Source organism: Zingiber officinale, chromosome 1B (genome assembly GCF_018446385.1).
Source record: "Zingiber officinale cultivar Zhangliang chromosome 1B, Zo_v1.1, whole genome shotgun sequence".
Taxonomy (NCBI): domain Eukaryota; kingdom Viridiplantae; phylum Streptophyta; class Magnoliopsida; order Zingiberales; family Zingiberaceae; genus Zingiber; species Zingiber officinale.
In genome coordinates, this window is record NC_055986.1 from 121,527,231 (window position 1) to 121,547,451 (window position 20,221).

The following is a 20,221-nucleotide window of genomic DNA, read 5'->3' on the forward strand; positions in this document are numbered from 1 at the left end:
ATTTTATCAGAGAATGCATTGAGAAGGGATAGATTGTGGTTGAATTCGTTAATACTAGAGAACAGCAAGCCGATGTATTAACTAACGCATTGTCAGGAGTGAAGTTAGCTGCCATGCGACAACTACTCGATGTCCGTGACTTAGAACCATGTCAGGATTAGGAGGGGTAATGAAGGCATATAATCCGGACATGTAATGGCTACGTATATTTTCTTTTTTCTCTTCCTTGCATTAGTGATAAGCTGTCCTAGGTTTAAGGGATAAATAGTAGAATTAGTCTTCCTAGTTTTAAGGGATAAGTTATTGGACTTAGCCTTAGTTTATGGTGTATATAAAGGGTTCTAGAGGTGTGTATTGTTTCATTCATTTTTTCAATCATCTTCATCACTGTAAGAAAGTAGTGTATCAGTTGTCTTCCTCCTCGGTCTATTTTTTTTTTTTTTGCATATTTGTGTGTGTCTTGGGTGTGCTATTCATTGATTCTAAGCCAACACTGGTGCTGCAAGCAAATTTGCGTAACAAAGAAAAGAACTGAAAACAAGGAACGTCAGTCACTGGTCTATGGAGGAGTCCCTAGCACAGACACTCATACGTTCAAGTCAGGCAAATAGTGGTGGGGAAGATGAAAAACAATAACTACAAATAATGAACTATGATAGTGAAGTCTCGTGTACCTGCGCCTATTGATGAAAATCCCCTTATTTAGTATTACTATTCCTCTATACACGAATCTCAATGCATTACCAAAATAGGGCCGATCATTATGACACTCTGACACCTTTCTTAAAATAGACTCTTAATTCTTATGCCTTGCAGGATAGAAGTTTCCAGTGTACAGCTTGCATGAGGAATATTCCCTTGATTCCCTAGTGATGGTTACACAAAATGCCAAAATTGAACGTTGAGTTGGTGAGCTATTAATGTCTTGTGATGATAGGCTGGCTAAGTCCCTTCCATCGTCCAATTAAACCTTGTTCTTAGAAGGGGTCGACTCGACTAAAGGATGTAAACCACCTGAAGGACCTAGCATCTTTGAGGACTTGACTTGGTCTCTTTGGAGACTTGAGTTGGTCTCTTTGAGGACTTAGCTTGGTCTATTTGAGGACTCAGCTTGGTCTCTTTAAAGACTCAGTTCAGCTTCTTTGGGGACTCGACTCAGTCACTTTGAGGACTCAACTCGATCTTTTTAGGGACTCAACTCGGCCTCATTGAGGACTCGACTCAGTTTTTTTGGGGACTCAGCTCGGCCTCATTGAGGACTCGGAGTCCGGTCCGATCTGTTGAAAGGTCTGATTGGCTAGATTACTCGATTGAGTCATGCGACTATGTGTTTTTGAATCGAACTAAAATAGCCCGGCTTTGGATTTCCTCTAGTCGTGAGACCTTGGGTTAGATCAGACCAAAAGTCCGATTGGCCAAACTGTTTGGCTGAGCCATATAATCTTGTTGACCTCGAAGGTTGTCTTCTCCTTGAATTTGACTACCATATTAGTTAGATTTATTGACTCCGACTCTAATTTTGGGAGCCTTATCTTATTCACCCTATCAAAAGACAATGTGTCTTAATATACATACATTGATAGTCCAGGTTCCGTGTTTGAGTTGGCCACTTTTCTGATACATCATTAAGACCTAATTCACAAAATGAAAATTATTGATCAATGGCGATTAAGGAGTATCCAAATAAGAAATGCAGATTTTCAACTCTTTGATTATGAAAAGATTCAAGCTGGTAAAACAAATTTTACTAGTTTGAACGGATTGTTGTCTGATGTGCTACGCTACCTAATTGTTCGTTCAGTAATGCTAAAGAAGTACCCCAGGAAAGGAACAAGGCAACTATTATGACTATCCAAATTATATTCCTGTTTTATTTGTGTTGACAAGTTGTTGTCTGTAGGCATCTTCTGTTTCAGTTCAATTCAGGGGCATTTAAGACGTCCTTTGCGGCTTTGCCAGAAAGTATGATTCTGATTCTGCATTTCACCTTTTTTTTTTTAAAGTGGTAAACATGGTTTTGACATAAGTTTAAATTGAGAATATTTGTCTGTTGTTCATGAATTCCGCCAGTCATTAGTGATATTACCTAAAAGACAATAGTATCACGAGATAGTTTCAACTTCATAGAGACTTGTCCTGCTTATGATGAAGTTTAAGACAAGAAGAAAATGATGACTTGAGATAGTTTCAGGCTTTCATCTTCGCAGAACCTTATCCTGCTTATCATTCAGCTGGAGGCATCAACTAAGCAAATAACGCATTGAATTTGACTCAAGGAAGAAGAGAATTCTGAATGGAGTAGTTATATAGTGTCCATCGAAAAGGGAAAAAAGAATCTTTAGTTTGAAGAATTATAGGACTGGATGAACTCAGAATTTGGAGTAGAGGGGAAGTTAGAATGTAGTTTGAGCAGAACATTTATCTTCTAGTTTTGTGAGAACAATTTTCAGCTTTCTAAGGCCGCTATTTCATTAATTACTGTTAGGCTTTCCGCCTTGGGCTTACTGCTGGACCAGAATGACGTGCTTCGTTATTTTCCAAATCAAAGCTCGGCCCAACTTAGACCAGTTGAAGGCTCCAGCCTCCAGACGCCCTCGTCCGCTTGCTTAATCGACTGTGGATTACTGAAGTAGATGAAGCGCTCCATCGTCTAGATCGCGATCCGTCTCCAAGATCTACTGGTAAGGCCTGCTTCTCTCTTCCTCTTCTTTCGGCTTCACTATCTGCGTTTTTTATGGTGAACTAGCTTCCCTTCTCTTCGCCTCTGTGTTTCGCATTCTTAAACCGTAAGGTATGATCTGCTAATGTGCCAAAATCTGCAATTTTTCCACTTTCTCCGGGACTCGCCCGCTCCCCACTTGTTAAAGCCTAGATCTTGTGATCTATGGCTTTCTTTGAAAGACTTCCTGTTTTTGTTTTGAGAAATAGCTTTGCTTGATAGGGCTTATGCGAAAAATAAGGCTTTGGTGATTGAGAGAAGACGGATTTTTGGCTTCCACTGTTAGACGTGGGTTACTACATGGAAGTGCACCTCAAAGATCTATTTGCTAGATTCCAAGAACAATTCGGCTTAGGTCCGGGCCTTGGACCTAGCTGTGGAACTCTCCTTCTCAAGGTTGAAGGAGCTTCTCCAGCATTCATCAAATCCCTCTTCCGGGCTGCTGCAGCCCTGTTCCGTACTGAACCGTGGAAGAGACTGCGGCCGAAACATCTATTTGGCATTCAGGTAGGGAAGGACACAGATTGGCCCAACAAGAAGCAATTGTTTCCTTGTGCCCAATTTATTGGAGGAGATGGAGGTGACCTTGGCGTCCACTTGTTCAAGTCCGATCAGGATGCGCTGAAAATGACTGGTGCAAGGGAGACAATTCGGGTACCAAATATCGAAGTGCTTAGGGTGATTTTTGAGCAGGAATCTTTGTTATTTCCCTCTAACAAGAGAATGGTGAAATCTCTCTCATTGGAATCCTCTGGCCCGGATAGGTTTCCTGTGATTGATGTTGCACGATGCACATCTGCTGGTGGGCTGCAGTTTAGAAATCCTACCCTTGAGGAACTCCGGTATGTGTATGCTTTCATGAAGGCAGCAGCTCTTGTGCACCCACTGCTTCAGTTCTCCAACGATAGCATGCATCGAAGAGGAAGGTTTATGAACCTTGAACCGTTTATGGAGACGGTTGATGTGCAATGGCCTCCTGAAGTCACCAAAGGTGGTGACCTTGTTGCTGTCACTATCTCCCATCCAACCAGTCAAGTGTACGAAGAGAAGAAGCTAGTTCCAACCTCAGCTAAGTATATGGAGCAGCCCAAGGAAGAACTTCCCATGGCGGATCCAAATTCCGTTACTTTGAGACATTGCTCTATGTGTGACAAAGAAGTTCAGGACGATCAATCTTTGTGTTGCGGACGATGTGGTGCGGTGGTTTACTGTGGCCCGGTGTGTCAGAAGCAGCACTGGAAGGATGCACACAAGGGTTCATGTGGTCTCTACAAAGCAATGATGGAAAGGGAGGAAGAGTTGTCCATGAAGGTATTTGTCTTTCCCTGCTTCATCGAGAACCCTTGCAAATGGCTCGAGTCATTAGGTCTCCACCACAAAGGAATGTGGAGAAGGAAGTGCAAATGCTATTCTCATTGCCCATTCGGTCTACTCCCTGGAAAGACTAATGGAATGTTAGAGGCGTGGGGAAGCCTAAATGATGGGGAGTTTCCGAAAGATTCTACATTGCCAGGTTATCTGAGTGGAGGTTCAAACCTTACCCTTCTCTCTGGTTGGTCTGAGTACTATAATCTTCGATCTTTGCCAATGTCGAGCCCAGTTTCTGCAATACTCTCACACCCTTTGACCATTCACTACATAGTGACAGCTCTAGCTATAATTTCTAAGAATTGCTTAGTCAAAGGAAAAGAAGTGATTGTGCATTACCTTGGCCCTGCTGCTGAGTTAGACTGGATGCCTGCATTTTCTGAGTTAGGGCACCTACTTAATGGGTTGGGCAGCCTACAGATAGTAATGATCGGTCCTGAAGTACCCAGCAACCTGTCGGGGACTGTTGCAGGAATTAGTGGTAGATTGAGAATTCATTTTGCAAGAGGAATGTATCAAGAACAAGGCTCTTACCAATCTTCTCCACATGTTGTGATTGCCCTGAACAGTGGATTGGAAAACTACGGGAGCTGGGAGGGTGCTCTGGACCTTGTTAAGTCGATGAATGTGCCAACTTTTTTCACTGAAAGATCAGAGATATCGTGTGCAAATGCTAAGCAAGTGCTACGAAGGGCTGGCCTCCATATCACTCACCCTGTAACACCAAACCCATTCCGATCACCACTGCGTGACCAAGCACCTTCGAACAACCTACCGTCATTCAGCAATGGTTTCATCTTTGGTGTGAATACCTGAACTTTCGAACACTTTCAGGGCCATGTTTAAATGTCTAGAAGGAGATAGATTGTAAGAGCAATGGATCAGGCTGGGAACCAAGCATTCAGAACATTTTGATTGTCATTGATCTGTATTACAAATGTGACAAGATTATCATACTTATTTTTGAGTATTTTATACAGCACTATTTTTGTGTAATAAATTATCAAAAATATTGAAAAGGGAATTATTTTCTAAAAAGTAAACTTCATTTTCGCTCTTCTTTTGTTCTTCATAGGATTTGATTAAGGATAACTCAGACTTCAATCAAACAAAATATTTTTTGTTGTCACGGATATGAAACCGCAATGTGCCGCCAATCGGGTATCGGATGGAAGTTGCAGAACCAACCCGTAGCTTTTATATCCAGCTGATCCGAGTGGAAGAACTCCTCCCAGCACACTCTGCTAGGCTGCTACCCTGGTGATTCAAAAAGTCAAAACCCTAGCGGTCGTCAGAGTTAGAGAATCGACTTCTTCTCTTCGTCTTTTCTACTAGCCGGTGAGATGGCGTCGGCCATGACAGCGCCGGGCTCGGTTCTCAAGAGGAAGGATTCGATGGCGTCGGCTCCGGTGAGGGAGGGCGACCAGCTTATCGTCACCCCGCTGGGGGCGGGAAACGAAGTGGGCAGATCCTGCGTCTATATGTCCTACAGAGGAAAGACCGTCTTGGTAGAAAGCTGTCACCTTGTCTACTTTTCTTGTATATGATGTATTGCCCACTTCCCCCATGTAATTTCTTCTCGCGTTTTGTCGATGGAGAGTAGAATCTGGTCTGAACTTGTGCCTTGGTTTTGATTGGTAGTTTGATTGTGGGATTCACCCAGCATACTCCGGGATGGCTGCGTTGCCTTATTTTGATGAGATCGACCCGTCAACCATCGATGTGCTTCTCGTCACGCAGTATGTACTAATTCCCATTTGCATTTCCCCCTTTTTCCTCTATCATTTCCCGGGCAGACGACGATTTTTAAAACTATTGGCATATTGACATTTTGTTAACCAAATAGTCGCTAGTAAAATAAAAATTAGAGAATGACATATGGGTGCAAACTTTGGTGGTGTTTATGCTATTAGAATGCACCAAGTTATTAGAGTTGATAAATGAAATGCATGATCTCTTCTTGGTTACCTCCTTTTATCACCTGGTGTTTATCTCCTTGCAAAAGGTCAATCCAATAAGACACTCAATTGCAGTTTATCATTTTCATAGCTTATTCACATTATCAATTTAGTTTACCAATATAAATGATCTGATTGGATATATCTGCTGATGTCAATCCCTTTAGTAAACAAAGATGTTCAATTTCTTTGATATTTGTTTGAATATATTATGTCTCATTGGCTGATTTTTATTCAGTTATCCATATACATTTCAAAGTCCGAGTTTGTCTCATTGGATGTGCATTGTGCTCCATATTGCTAACTTAAGCTTCTGATGAACTTGTGAGACACTGGATCTAGGAAGTATTATCTCTTGTAATCTGTTTTAGGTTTATGCTAAATAATATACACTTTTCCTAAGTTCTCTGTTGGGAGCAAAATGATCTAATTTGATTGAATTTCCGGAACTTGCAGCTTTCATCTTGATCATGCTGCATCACTTCCATATTTCTTGGAGAAGGTGATTTTTTTCTATAGAAATAAAAATCAAGTGATTTTTTTACATAAATTTGCATGCTTACATATTAGGAATTCTATTCTCAGACTACTTTTAAAGGTCGAGTTTTCATGACACATGCTACAAAAGCTATATACAAGCTGCTTTTGTCAGATTATGTTAAAGTGAGCAAAGTTTCTGTAGAGGATATGCTATATGATGAGCAAGACATTCTACGTTCAATGGACAAAATTGAGGTATACTTGATAAGATCAAAGTCTATTTATCTCTCAAAATAATGAATCTTTAGTATTATAACCTTCATACTCTTTCTTTCTTGAGATTTCGCATTTACTATTGTTGTCTTCGTGGAAACTGGACTTGTATATCATGTTGGCTACTTATGTTTTAGTAAAAAAATTTACTTCCATGAATTGCTCTTTCTAACGAAACAAATGCTCTAAATTGGAAGACGTGATTTGCTGTCAGTGAGTCTTGAGTCTATAAGAAGGAAAATGGAGAGCGATTAAGATAGTCATAGGATGATATGGATAATTATTGCCAAAACCACTGCAGATAATCCAATCAGAAACAAATAACTAAACCATTTAATAACTTCAAATATGGATAACCCAACCAAATATGAATTTTTAATTATTTGTTTTCAATGATTGCATCTTTACACAAGGCAATGATCATTACTTCCATTTCAGGTCATTGATTTTCACCAGACACTAGAAGTAAATGGGATTCGTTTTTGGTGTTATACTGCTGGCCATGTCCTGGGCGCTGCCATGTTCATGGTTGACATTGCTGGTGTCCGGATCCTCTATACTGGAGACTACTCCCGTGAGGAGGACCGTCATCTCCGAGCTGCCGAAATTCCACAGTTTTCTCCTGACATCTGTATCATAGAGTCCACTTATGGTGTACAGCTACATCAACCACGTGTTATTCGGGAGAAGCGTTTCACTGATGTTATCCATTCAACAATCTCTCAAGGTGGTCGGGTACTCATCCCTGCTTTTGCCCTTGGAAGAGCCCAGGAGCTGCTCCTCATCCTTGACGAGTACTGGTCAAATCATCCAGAACTCCACAACATTCCCATATATTATGCTTCACCCCTTGCTAAAAGATGCATGGCTGTCTATCAGACCTACATAAATGCAATGAATGAGAGGATCAGGAACCAATTTGCAAATTCAAACCCCTTTGACTTCAAATATATTAGTCCTTTGAAAAGCATAGAGAATTTTGATGATATTGGTCCCTCGGTTGTCATGGCAAGTCCAAGCGGCCTACAAAGTGGTCTTTCAAGGCAACTATTTGATAAATGGTGTTCAGATAAGAAAAATGCATGTGTGATTCCTGGTTATGTGGTTGAGGGAACCTTGGCAAAAACTATCATCAACGAACCCAAAGAAGTCACCCTCATGAATGGGCTTACTGCCCCTCTTAACATGCAAGTATACTATATCTCCTTTTCAGCTCATGCAGACTTTGCCCAGACAAGTGCCTTCTTGAATGAGCTTATGCCACCAAACATAATCCTTGTACATGGGGAGGCCAATGAGATGGGAAGACTTAAGCAGAAGCTAATTACCCAATTTTCTGACAAAAATACAAAAATTTTGTCACCTAAGAATTGCCAGTCAGTGGAGATGTATTTCACTTCCGAGAAAATGGCTAAAACTATTGGAAGACTAGCTGATAAAACACCAGAAGTAGGAGAAACTGTGAGCGGCTTACTAGTCAAGAAGGGTTTCACATATCAAATAATGGCACCAGATGATCTCCATGTCTTCTCTCAGCTGTCCACTGCAAACATTACCCAGCGGATCTCAATTCCTTATTCTGGTGCTTTTTCAGTCATAAAACACAGACTAAAGCAAATATATGAGAGTGTTGAGGCTCCTATTGAAGAACCTGATGTGCCTACACTGATCGTGCATGACAGAGTGACAATAAGGCAGGAATCAGAGAACTATCTCACAATGCGGTGGTCATCTGATCCTATTGGTGATATGGTATCGGATTCGGTTGTGGCTGTGATCTTGAATATTAGTCGAGAAGGTCCGAAGGTAACAGCTGTTGCAGAAGTTGAGAAGACTCAAGAGGAGACAGCGAAAATGGCTCATAAGGTAGTCTACAGTTTACTCGTGTCATTATTTGGGGATGTCAAGGTTGTGGAGGAAGGGAAACTGATTGTCACTGTTGATGGGAATGTCGCACGGCTTGACGAAAAGAATGGTGAGGTGGAATGTGACAATGACAGTTTAAAGGAGAGGGTGAAGACAGCATTCCACCGGATTCAGAGCGCTGTGAGGCCAATTCCTCTTTCAGCAGCTTGATGTATTGTATCTCTCCATTAAAGTGCAAGGCTTACTGCTCAAGTATTTGATGCAGTTTGATCTAAGATGCAGTGTTAGCAAGAATCAGTAATTGAACTCAGTAGTTTGGTGTATGATTGTTCATGCACTTATTCTGCTAACATGCTCTTATTGTCGTTAGGTTTCAGTAAAAGTGAAGTATTTTGGGAACATGGTTTGACATTGCATCCATCAGGTTTATAATGTTTCTAGTTGAACACCTGAAACTATGGAATGATCCATCGAGCCCCAATCTCCACTGGATCCAGTGATGGTTCTGCCATTGCATTGGACAATGAGATCCTCAAGTGTTTGGTTTGATACCAAAATGCTGAGTAGCTCAGAAACAGAAATGTTGTGTTAGGCTGCAACTTAATATTAAATATATTAATAGTTGGTGAAATCAATACTAACTATATATATTAAATAATATTTCAAGAGAATAATTGGTCCAAAATGTGTTTGGATTGCCCTTTTATTTGTCTGGTGACAACCCGTTAAAATGCTCCCGCGAAATGCGCCCGCTCGAACTGCAGCTCCGTTTTTCTCTCTCTCCCTCCACCCTTTCATTTTTGTCTCGATCCTCAATCAGACTCTTCTCTTTCCGTATTCCATTCAATGCATCAAATTAAAGTAAATTCTCTTTGAATTGCGATCGCGCTGGATTCAAATCCGCAATGCCGGCCCGAATCCCTGTTCTCCCGGTGGCCGCTCTCTTCTTCCTCTGCCTAGCGGCCGGCGTGAGAGCGCAGGACTACGACAACGACGAGGCGATCCAGCCGCCGCCCAAGGCGCAAGACAGTTGCAACGGCGTGTTCCTCACCTACAACTTCATATCGCGCACCAAGGAGTTCCCCCATGTCAAGAACACCTCGGCGCAGTCATGGGCGTTCAAGGCTCAGGCCACCATCCTCAACACGATGATGTATGAACTCGAGGACTGGAGCATTTTCATCGGCTTCCAGCACCAGGAGATCCTCGTGTCTGTCGGCGGAGCTGTGATCACAGACGGAACCGACTTCCCGGCGCACGTCGGGAATGGCACGACACTGTCGGGATACCCACAGACGGACCTATTGACCTCGATCGAGACGGCGGGGGACATGTCGCAGATCCAGGTGGTAGTGGATATAACGGGAACGCAGTTCGGGGTAAAGGCACCGGACACGCCCATGCCTCACACGATCAAACTGGAGAATCCCGGCTACAAGTGCCCTGCGGTCACCAAGAAAAGTAATTGACATCCCATTTTCAATTAAGATCTTGTTAATTGATTACATTCGCCATTGATTATTCTTTGAGGTCACGTCGTCGTCGTTGTTGTCGTTGCAGAGACGCAGATGTTCGTGTGCTGCGTGAAAGACCCTAAATTTAAACCCAACAAGACGGACACCCACCACTTCCTCCCCCGGCGGTACGGCGACCTCACCTTCGCCTACGACGTGCTGCAGTCGTACGATAGCAACTACATGGCCCAAGTGACCATCGACATCCACAGCCCCCTCGGCCGCCTCGATAACTGGAATCTAACCTGGGAGTGGAAACGCGGCGAATTCATCTACAACATGCGCGGCGCCTACACTCTCCGCAAGGACGGCTCCGATTGCCTCTACGGCAAGGCCGCCAAATACTACCAGGACTTCGACTTCTCCAAAGTCATGAACTGCGAGACGAAGCCTACCATCGTGGACCTGCCGCCGGAACGCTCCAAGGACAAGGACATTGGCAACCTACCTTACTGCTGTAAGAACGGCACTCTGCTCCCGCCCATCATGGACCCGCCGCAGTCCAAGGCCATCTTCCAGGTGCAGGTCTACAAGCTCCCGCCTGACCTCAACCGCACCGCGTTCTACCCGCCAACGAACTGGAAGATCCACGGCGTGCTGAACGCCGACTACGTCTGCGGCCCGCCATTCCGAGTGAGCCCCATGAAATTCCCCGACCCCAGCGGCCTCATGTCGGAGTCGGAAGCCATCGCGAGTTGGCAGGTGGTGTGCAACGTCACCCGACCCAAGAAACACGCCTCCCGCTGCTGTGTCTCTTACTCCGCCTTCTACAACGACTCCGTCATCCCTTGTGACACCTGCGCCTGCGGCTGCGACGACTCCAAGTCCTGCAACCACGACGGGCGCGCTCTGCTTCTGCCCCCGGAAGCTCTGCTCGTCCCCACCGAGAACCGCACGGCCAAGGCCAAGGCCTGGGCCAAGATCAAACACTACCACCTCCCCCAGCAGCTGCCTTGCCCCGACAACTGCGGCGTCAGCATCAACTGGCACATCATGTCCAACTTCGGCAAGGGGTGGACGGCCAGGATCACCCTGTTCAACTGGGAAGACTACAACTTCAAGGACTGGTTCGTGGCGTTGGAGATGGACAAGGCGTACCTCGGCTACGAGAAGGCCTATTCCTTCAACTCCACCAAGCTAATAGGACCCGGCGCCATCAACAAGACTTTCTTTCTCCAAGGATTGGAGGGACTCAATTACCTCATCAGCGAAGCGGAAGGCAAGAACCCGGAGACCGACCCGAGAGTTCCTGGGAAACAGCAATCCGTCATTTCCTTCACCAAGAAGGAGACGCCAGGGATCGACATTGTGAAGGGTGGCGGGTTCCCCACCAGAGTTTACTTCAACGGAGAGGAATGCGCGCTGCCGGAGAGGATTCCGAGAGCATTTGCAGTTCATCAACATAGTACCGTTAGCCCTTTGGTAGTGATGCTACTTGCTGCCGTCGTCGCGCTTATATTGATCTTGGATTGATGCTGTTGATACAATAGCTAGCTAGCCGTCGAGAGTCCGATTTAGAACAAAGCAACATGAAGAACTTAAATTATATATGGCTTGAGCAGTGAGGATCCTCTGTGCTCGGTGAGTTGCTGTCATCTATATTCGATTGAGTTGGAGGATTGCTACGAACTTTAATTTGTGGCGGTCATGTATATGATACGATGCCTCATTTTTGCCATGGCTCAAACCAAAGCTGAATGATGTAGAGGCATACAGTTGAGCTGCTATACATATATGTTGTATTTTATGTGCATTAAAACTCATATCCATTACTTTTTAATCATTTATCTTCTATTCATTCTTTACTCTTCATCATTAAAAACTCCATAACATAAACTATACATGTAAAATACGGCAACAAAAATTAATTAAATAATAAGATTAAATAGAAGAATAATTTTAGCGGAATTTTCTGAAATTTTTATAAAATTTTTGAAAATTTTTCGAAGGTCGTAAGGTGTGAGTTACGGAGATAATTATCGGGCCACGAAAAAGCCTATTTGAAAATTTATTTTTCTTTTCCATTTCTTTTTCTTTTTCTTCTCCCCTCACCCGACGTCGTGCCCAACTCTTCTTCCTTCTCCGACTCCTCTCCTCCCGATTCCTCACCGTCTCCACGTCTTCTCCATCGACGGCGCCGCCTCGCCTCGGTTCACCTCACCTAGCGCATAAAACAGTGACCAAGAGAAGCCAGCACTTCTCTTCCACCTCTTCCCTCTGCCCTAGTCGTCTCTCGCTCGCCACTGGCTATTGTCGCCGACGATCGGCCGACACTGCCCAGCATCGCCGGCACCTCCTAGCGCAGCCAACACCTCTCCCCTCTTCACTGCACCGATTTCTCTGAACCCTAGCTCTGTCCGACTCTTGCGTCATCTTCAAGCCGTGCCCTAAATCACGGCTTGCTGCCACCACCTACCGACGCCAACCACGAACCAACCAAGGGGGAATCCGAGCCCTAGTTCCGCTGGGTTTGTTTGTGGTCGGCCTACCAGATGGGTATTTTCCTTATTGTGTACCCTGATATTGAACTCCAACTATTGATTTCTTCCTTGTTGATTTCAATAGTAGCTTGCGGTGTCTTCTATCGGAGAGGAAAATCTGTTAGTACAAAGATTAGCTTCCTTGATCCATCGACAACAAATTTGTGGCAGCAGTAAGATCTGGCTAGCACTTTCCGGCAACCACTCCTCTTGGCAGTGGGTCAACAGGGGCTATCTGGCGATAGGGTAAGATGAGGATTAATAGATTGATTAAATTTGTACTAGATTGGTTGGGTAAGGGATTGTGGATCATGATTTGGAAAAATTAAATGATTCAAACTTAGCCTAGTCTAATTTGTTTATGGGATGAGTTAAGATTTGGCTAAATCTAATTTAATCAAATGGGGTGGATGAGTTAATCAATGATCAGTTAAGGATGATTAATAAAGAGGGTTTCCTAATTGAATTAGAATTTGATTTAGCTATTTGTTATATGTAGGAGTAGCTAAATCTGTATATGTTTGATATTACATGACTTTGATTCGAGACAGTGTCTCGACGTGGGATCTATTACGGAGGCGATCTCCACTTTTTGAGGCGGGTACCTTGACTTATCTCTTTTGATATGTCATGTTGATATGCGTAGTAGGTTATAGCCTTTAGTAATACTTATATTTATCATTGTTTCGGTATGTCACTACATGATACCTGTTGCATGCTTTCATCTGTTTTGCATTTATGATTTATTATTGTCCTGATTATTTATGCTCATAGTGGTAGTGACATATCATGCGTTATGATATACCGGACTAGACATTTATCATATCTAACACGTGTACCTAGAGTTCCTTATTTGATCCATGTATTTTCTTTGGGTACATATTTTATGGACATAGATATGGGCAAGATCTTCATGTTTAGTGTCATGCACCATTTTGCATGATTGCATGCTGAGCGATTGGTAGCCCCATTATTATTGAGCTCATCACCAGTTATATGGATCTGCACACACAACCACTCATGGGTTAGTGGTATATCAGGCAGGGTGTGTGGCAGTTTGCTCTGTCAGTGTTCCGTTGGTCCACTCATGGGTAGTGTGATGCAGCGTGGTAACACATCAGGGATCCCTCCTCTAGACTGTCTCAGGGAGATGAGAGCATTGCGCTCCCCCACTTATGATTTGGAGTAGGAGGATAGGTGTACTCCGACAACATCCTGTCCACTCGGTCACTTATCAAGAGCAGTGACGACAGAGTGTACAGTTGTCATAGCCCTATCCACTGGGTCTCACCATCGTATGTGAGATGGCTGACTAGCGTCAAGGGTGACCATGTCATTTACATCCTATGCATGATTGCATTTATTATTTGTGTTTGCTGCACTTTGTTTGTTGCATATTTGGTGGATGCATATGATTGACATGCATACAGGAGGCATGATATTTTCGGTCTGACAACCTTACTATTCTGATAGGAGGCCCTGGTGAGTACAGTTCTCTTCAACCTTTTCTGTTTTGCATTTCCAGCTTTTGTCTAGGAGACTATACTCCATGATTATTACTATTAGTTATAGTTTACTATGCATATCAACTTGGCATCCGCTGAGGATTTGACTCACCCCATTAATATTGCCATTTCAGGTTGATGCTGTCAAGAGGTTCCAATCGCTAGTCCCCACTTCGCGTTGCGTCGGTTTTCTACTCTTTAGTCTTTTGGTTCCTTGTTGCATTTCATATATGTGTGTGTGATTTATATATTTGTACTCGAGGAGTTTTATCGAGTTTTTAGTCTACTACACTTCTTTTTCTGCTGTGTTGGTTTCTCTGTCGTGGTTTTAAGGTTTCCTTCATTGTAGTGGAGTAGGTGGTTTTCAAATATAAACTGCGGTTGTGTCAGCTAGAGGTTGAAATATATGTAAACTGCATGGTTACGTTGTTTAGTTATGTTTATTGTTATTGTTTCGGCTATGTTGGTCGATGTATGTGTGGTGTTAAGAACCACAAGTACACGGATTCGTCGCCAGTAATAAAAATATCTATCCCACAGGGACTAGTTATAAGCACTAGCAATTGTTCACTAAGGATTAGCTAGACTACCAATGGTTGTGAATGATCTAGGGAAGAAAGGTCGGGAAGAAGAATCGAGAGCTGGTGAGTCGAAGTGTTCACTTGGTTATGAGGAGTTCTAGGAGGTCGGTTTCGTTGTGGTGGTGTTGATGTGTTACGTTTTATCCTACGCTCGTTGTCCTTTATCATGTAATTGCCGGAAGCTAAAGCAGCTATTCTTAAATACCAGAATAAAGAAGGACCCAAAGAAGTCATGTTACGGTTTACCCTTGTCACTAGGGCACCTCGGCAAATCTTGAGAACACAACTCTAATTGGTAAGTTAAGAATAGTAGTTAAAAGCTAAGGTTGGTCTCTCACTTCCTTGAGGAGAATTTGCCTCTCCTTTCAAGGAAGTATCCTAGATGTCCGTGAACGGGTTACCCCTGTCACTAGGGCCCCTCGGGTGTACGATTTAGGGATAATCCCTTGTTGGAATGTATACTAAAAGCCTAGCTTTTGTATAAATATTTATTTAGAAATAAAAATCATATTGGTCAATATCTACATTTATATACTAAGTGTAGTTGTTCAATTAATTTATATTGTAGATAACATGGTGTGTGGTGTCACACACAAAAGATCATGTTATCAATTCCTTATAAATTATAAACAGTAGCTCACGACTGAGATGCAAAGGAACAAACCATTGGAATAGTCGTAGTGTAATTAGATATTAGTTTTATCTTGACTGATAAATTACACTAGTACACTCTGAGTGTATTGAGCAGGACCATTTAAGGTAAGTTCTTTTTATACTGACTTAATAAAAGAACAAGACTTTAGTTATTATGGAAGTGTGTTCTCTTAATTCTAATATAATAACAAGCACATATATTTAGTATTTATTTCTTTGACTTATCAAAGGGTGAGATTTAACTCGATAAATCAAAAGGCACGATAAGTTGGGAAATAATATTACTTATAGTGTGTGTTGTTGATTATAGAAGGAAACTGTGTCCTAGAAATCTAAGTTGATAATGTCCCCAAGAGGAGCTCATAAGGATTGTCATGTTAAACCCTGCAGGTGGACTTAGTCCGACATGATAATAAGGTTGAGTGGTACTACTCTTAGACTAAGATATTAAATAAAGTGAGTTGTCAGTAATTCAATAATTAGTGGGCATCCGACATCTTAAACACAGGGAGATTAACACACTCATGATAAGAATGAGCACAAAATGTAATTTAGGATTGGTGCGGTAGTTCAACAATAATTCTTTAGTGGAATGAATTATTATTGATGAAATTTAGTTGGGTGTTCAAGGCGAACACGGGAAGCTTAATTTCATCGGGAGACCAAAATCAATTCCTCCTCTCGGTCCCTTTCGGTCCGGGTCTTCTTGTCACGCCCCGAGAGTAAGGTTGTCCGACGAAAATCGGACAGCACCTCCCCTGTAGCAGTGACAAATAGAACCGGTATACAACACCACAGATAATACATATACAAATATATATCACAACCACACAGATAATATACAGCCCACACGGCTGGACAATCAAACACAGCGAAAAACAAGAATAACAAAGATAAACTAACAAAAACTCACCGCGGGCCGGCCCGGCTTGACTCCTCGACAAACAACCAAATACAGAATAGCAAGTCCACAACCCAATTATTACAATGCTAAATTCAAAGGTTCAACTCACAATAACATGAAAACCAAAATCATAAAACCGTCCTCGGAAGTGATGTGGGACCAGCAGTCGGGATCCTCCTCCAAGCGTACTAGCATCGCTATCAGCTACCTGGTGAAATTACCAATGCGGGTGGTGAGTATAAAAACTCAGCGGGTAATAGAGTAGACAGTGCATGAGTATCATAAACAGCTAAGAGTACAACAGGATACAGTCTCGGGAAAGATAAATAGCAGATACTACTGAGTAAACAAAGTACATAACCATACCTGAAACCATATCCTAGGCTAGTAAGGGAAGGTAGATGTAGCAAAGTCCTGCTACAGTACTGCTCATAACTACATGGTATCATGTGAGGTATATACAGGTCAACAGTAAGTAAGCCAGTGTCTAAACACCTAACATAGGTATAAATCTCAACCTAAGTAAGCATAACAGCATAAATAAACAACAGCAGCATAATCTAGCAACAGCAGCATAGATAAGCAACAACAGCATAAGTAAACAACCAGCAGATATAATAACAACAGCGTATGTACGGATGGTCACCCCGCCCACCTCTCTGCACCACGACCCCTGTATGGTCGAGAGGCCGGATCGATGACAAACTGTACCACCCAAAGGCCGCCACTACTCTCGAGTGACCGGATGGACAGGTGCATAGTAGCTGAATAGCTACGTCTGCGATGGGATCCCTGCTGCCGCAACTCCAGCCGCCACTACCCATGAGTGACCGAGTGTGGCACGACAGGACAAGCGGCACGCTCCAGCTACCACTACCCATGAGTGGCCGAGCGTGCGGCCCAGGCCAACGACCGTCTCAACCACAAGGGAGCCAAAGTCGTCGGCTATGCATGCAATGACATGATGCGAATAATGCAACAGTCATCATATATATATAACAGGAAATCAGGTATGCTACATGAATCCGCATGCTCAATACTAAGCATAAATAAACAGTAATCAAAGCAGGTAAACATGGTATCAGGTGTCCATATATCCAATACCTACTATCTAATGTCTGGTATCTAGTATCCAATCCTAGTATTATAGTATCTGCTAAATATCATGAATAGCAACGAGAGACTGTATAGATACAGAAACGAGTAGCTCAAAGATTGAGTAGATAAAATATCAAGCACAAGAAATAAGACGAGTGGAGTCAGGATAAATACTACGTATATGAAACTAACTCATGCACTAGGATCAATATCTAAAGAAACAAGTCAAGAAGTACCCGCCTTAATTGTAGGCTGAATCCGACGCCAACCTCGTCACGATGCTCGTCCCGATCAAAGTCCTGTGTCAGCGTATCAATTTTAGCTATATATATATATATATATATGCAACTAATGAGCTGTACTAGTGTACACGACAGATAAATTGGTTCCAAGTTCCATTTATTATCCAAACGTAACCACACTGAACTACTAATACCCAAACCACACTCCGAGTTTACATTCTCTATTCCCACACTCCAGCAAAACCTTAACCTTGCTAAATTTGCTACATCACCATATACAAATAAACATCTACTGAACAAGGTTATCACCTCCTTAAATAAAACCAACAACTATCAATCATCTGAGCATCCAACAAAACAACTTCCCATTTGCTTCCAATATTCCAATCTCTAACAAAATCAACATACCTTACCTAACTCCCCGCTGTTGACTCACTGCCCGTAGGTGGAATCGTCGGCACAAGCACAATGGTGCTGCTCACTACCTCAAATTCACCATTCAGAGCCTCCACGAGACTACAAACCAAAGCAATCTCACTGATCAGTACCCCATTCAAACAAAATTCACTACCTAGGTCTACAGATCAAATTCCTGGAGTTGTGGAGACCTTACCTACTGTTTCCCGGAGGCAAACCAGCTGCTGGAAGTCGTGGCCGAGCCCCTCTCAGTGAGCCACTGCCAAAACAACATCTAACTCAATACAATCCTCTCAACCTAGCATCAATTCACAGATCTTCATAGCCAAGAAACCCTAATCTACACCATCCTCACCTCAATTTACCTCCGCGACAGCATAAACCACCGGCGGTAAGGCGAAATCCGATGAACTCAGCTCAATACTATAGCCCGGGAAGGCGAGATAACTGCCGGGGTACCAATCCTCGCCACCCTTGATCTCTGAAACCGGCGATACTCCCTCTGGATCTCCGGAGTTCGGATCTGCTCCTCCTGCCCTTCGCTCCTTGCACGAGGCCGTAATCCGAAGAGAGGAAGGGGTAGAGGGTCGGGGTAGAGGACTGGAGGCTTCGGCGAGGCTTCGCTGAACTCCGCGTCGCCGTGAGCTCGGTTGCGAAGTGCCGTCGCGGCGCTGGGTCGGCGGTTTCGGGAGAAGAAGTCACGAAGGAAGGAGGGATCGGCGTTTTTAGGGCTTCGGTAGGGGGTTACTGTAGCTTCTTATAAAGGTAGGGTTTAATTTCTTCCCAACCCTTAATTAGCCCTTCTCTAATGATGATTTCCAATACCATCTTAAGCCCAATAATTTATCCCCTTAAATACGGTCATACGTCCTCCAAATAAATCCAGAAAAATGTCCAAAAATTTCCTTAAATCATTATAGGTTATTTTATTTTGTCGTATCTCACACTTCTTCTCCAGGTCCGCTCGCTTGGGTGATTTCGGCTATCCGGAATAGGGCTCACCCGAACCCAACTTTCGGTCTTTTCCTCGAGCAATCTTCCGCTCTAGTTTCTCGTCCCTTGGAATCACCATGTGCTTCCTTCTCATCCGCCAGCGTACTCTTCCACAGCTTTTCGTCCCTTGGACGCACCGATCCCATCGACTCTCTCTCGTGCTGATCTTCTCGCTAGCTGCGTCTTTTGCTCCTCGAGCAATCTTCCACTCTAGCTTCTTGTCTCTCGGAAATACCGCACGCTCCCTTCTCGTCTGCTGGTGTACTCTTCCGTAGCACCTCGTCGTTCAGACGCACCGAGCCCGTCGGCTCTCTCCCTTGTCATCTTTCTCGCTAGCTGTCTCTTTTGCTTGACTTCCTGTGTTCCTAAGTTCTTGCACACTTAGACACAGGGCTAAACACAACAGGACCTAATTTAACTTGTTTGATCACATCAAAACTACCTTAGGGTATCAATAGTTCTTCTGAAGAGCACTTGACTGTTTGTGTCATGCTGTCGACCTAGGTTTGGGACAGGAGACCTTTCATCTTTTTCGTGTGCTAGGGTGTGAGGAGTTCAGAAGGATCGATGCAGAGCCATTTTTGAGAATGCAACCTAAGTGTAACGCTGACCTAAATGAGCTTGGTCCCTTGCGAGCTTGACTTGGAATTTGATTGGGGGTAGATTTGATTTGTGAGTAGGGATCCTTCTAGCGAGGCTTGATCGGCTCTGCCTGTGGAGGAGGTAGAAAAGAGATTGGCAATGCTGCAATGGGGCCAATCGATGTTAGAGGATCAGTCAATGTTCGATCGGAAAGAGCGAGGTCCTAAGGATGAACCTCATGTTCGAGAGGAGCAAGCATTGAACTCTCCTCCCGTTCGGACAACGGATGAGGTAGAAGGGTGTCAACGGAGGCTGGAAGTGTAGGTGTAGCCGATCAACGTCATTTGCAACAAATAATCAGAGGTTTATTAGAGGTGGCAGAATGGGAAGGAGCTGAGGCAGGCACCATGGAGGGACAAGTAAATGGCAACTCCTCAGTGTCAGCTACCACATCACTGCTCGCTGCCCTATTAACGTCCTCCTCGCTAGTTTGTCCTCCATTTGAGTCAACTGGCTGAAGTTCATCGTTGGGCAGCTTGGCTTTAATGGGCTGGTTAATTTCTTCATCGTCTAATTTGGTGGACTCA

General features: G+C 43.5%; 3 protein-coding genes and 1 long non-coding RNA gene across 6 annotated transcripts; 3 read left to right on the plus strand and 1 right to left on the minus strand.

Moving 5' to 3' along the window:
• The first annotated feature begins 2,561 nt into the window (after positions 1 to 2,561).
• On the plus strand, positions 2,562 to 5,066 carry LOC121975916 (zinc finger MYND domain-containing protein 15-like). Of its 2 annotated transcripts, none has more exons than XM_042527853.1 (2): positions 2,562 to 2,681; positions 2,942 to 5,066. In XM_042527853.1, the coding sequence occupies exon 2, from the start codon at positions 3,020 to 3,022 to the stop codon at positions 4,901 to 4,903; it is 1,884 nt and encodes a 627-aa protein (XP_042383787.1). In that variant the 5' UTR covers positions 2,562 to 2,681; positions 2,942 to 3,019; the 3' UTR covers positions 4,904 to 5,066. The 2 variants fall into 2 exon arrangements, with proteins under 2 accessions (XP_042383787.1, XP_042383795.1); XM_042527861.1 differs by having other exon boundaries at positions 2,605 to 2,791.
• Positions 5,067 to 5,293: 227 nt separating this feature from the next.
• LOC121975902 (cleavage and polyadenylation specificity factor subunit 3-I-like) lies at positions 5,294 to 9,065 on the plus strand. 2 transcript variants are annotated; one of them, XM_042527834.1, is made up of 5 exons: positions 5,294 to 5,595; positions 5,729 to 5,826; positions 6,502 to 6,547; positions 6,631 to 6,780; positions 7,237 to 9,065. In XM_042527834.1, exons 1-5 carry the CDS (start codon positions 5,431 to 5,433, stop codon positions 8,872 to 8,874), a joined length of 2,097 nt encoding a protein of 698 aa, XP_042383768.1. In that variant the 5' UTR covers positions 5,294 to 5,430; the 3' UTR covers positions 8,875 to 9,065. The 2 variants fall into 2 exon arrangements, with proteins under 2 accessions (XP_042383768.1, XP_042383777.1); XM_042527843.1 differs by having other exon boundaries at positions 5,316 to 5,635.
• Positions 9,066 to 9,569: 504 nt separating this feature from the next.
• Positions 9,570 to 11,651, plus strand: LOC122041570 (COBRA-like protein 10). The gene is made up of 2 exons (XM_042601298.1): positions 9,570 to 10,125; positions 10,195 to 11,651. Exons 1-2 carry the CDS (start codon positions 9,570 to 9,572, stop codon positions 11,649 to 11,651), a joined length of 2,013 nt encoding a protein of 670 aa, XP_042457232.1.
• A 6,478-nt stretch (positions 11,652 to 18,129) lies between these two features.
• Positions 18,130 to 18,431, minus strand: LOC121992795. Its single transcript, XR_006114998.1, has 3 exons — positions 18,415 to 18,431; positions 18,256 to 18,318; positions 18,130 to 18,158 (listed from the first exon to the last, which is right to left on the minus strand). It is a non-coding gene; the product is annotated as an uncharacterized LOC121992795 (long non-coding RNA).
• Between the last annotated feature and the right edge of the window lie 1,790 nt (positions 18,432 to 20,221).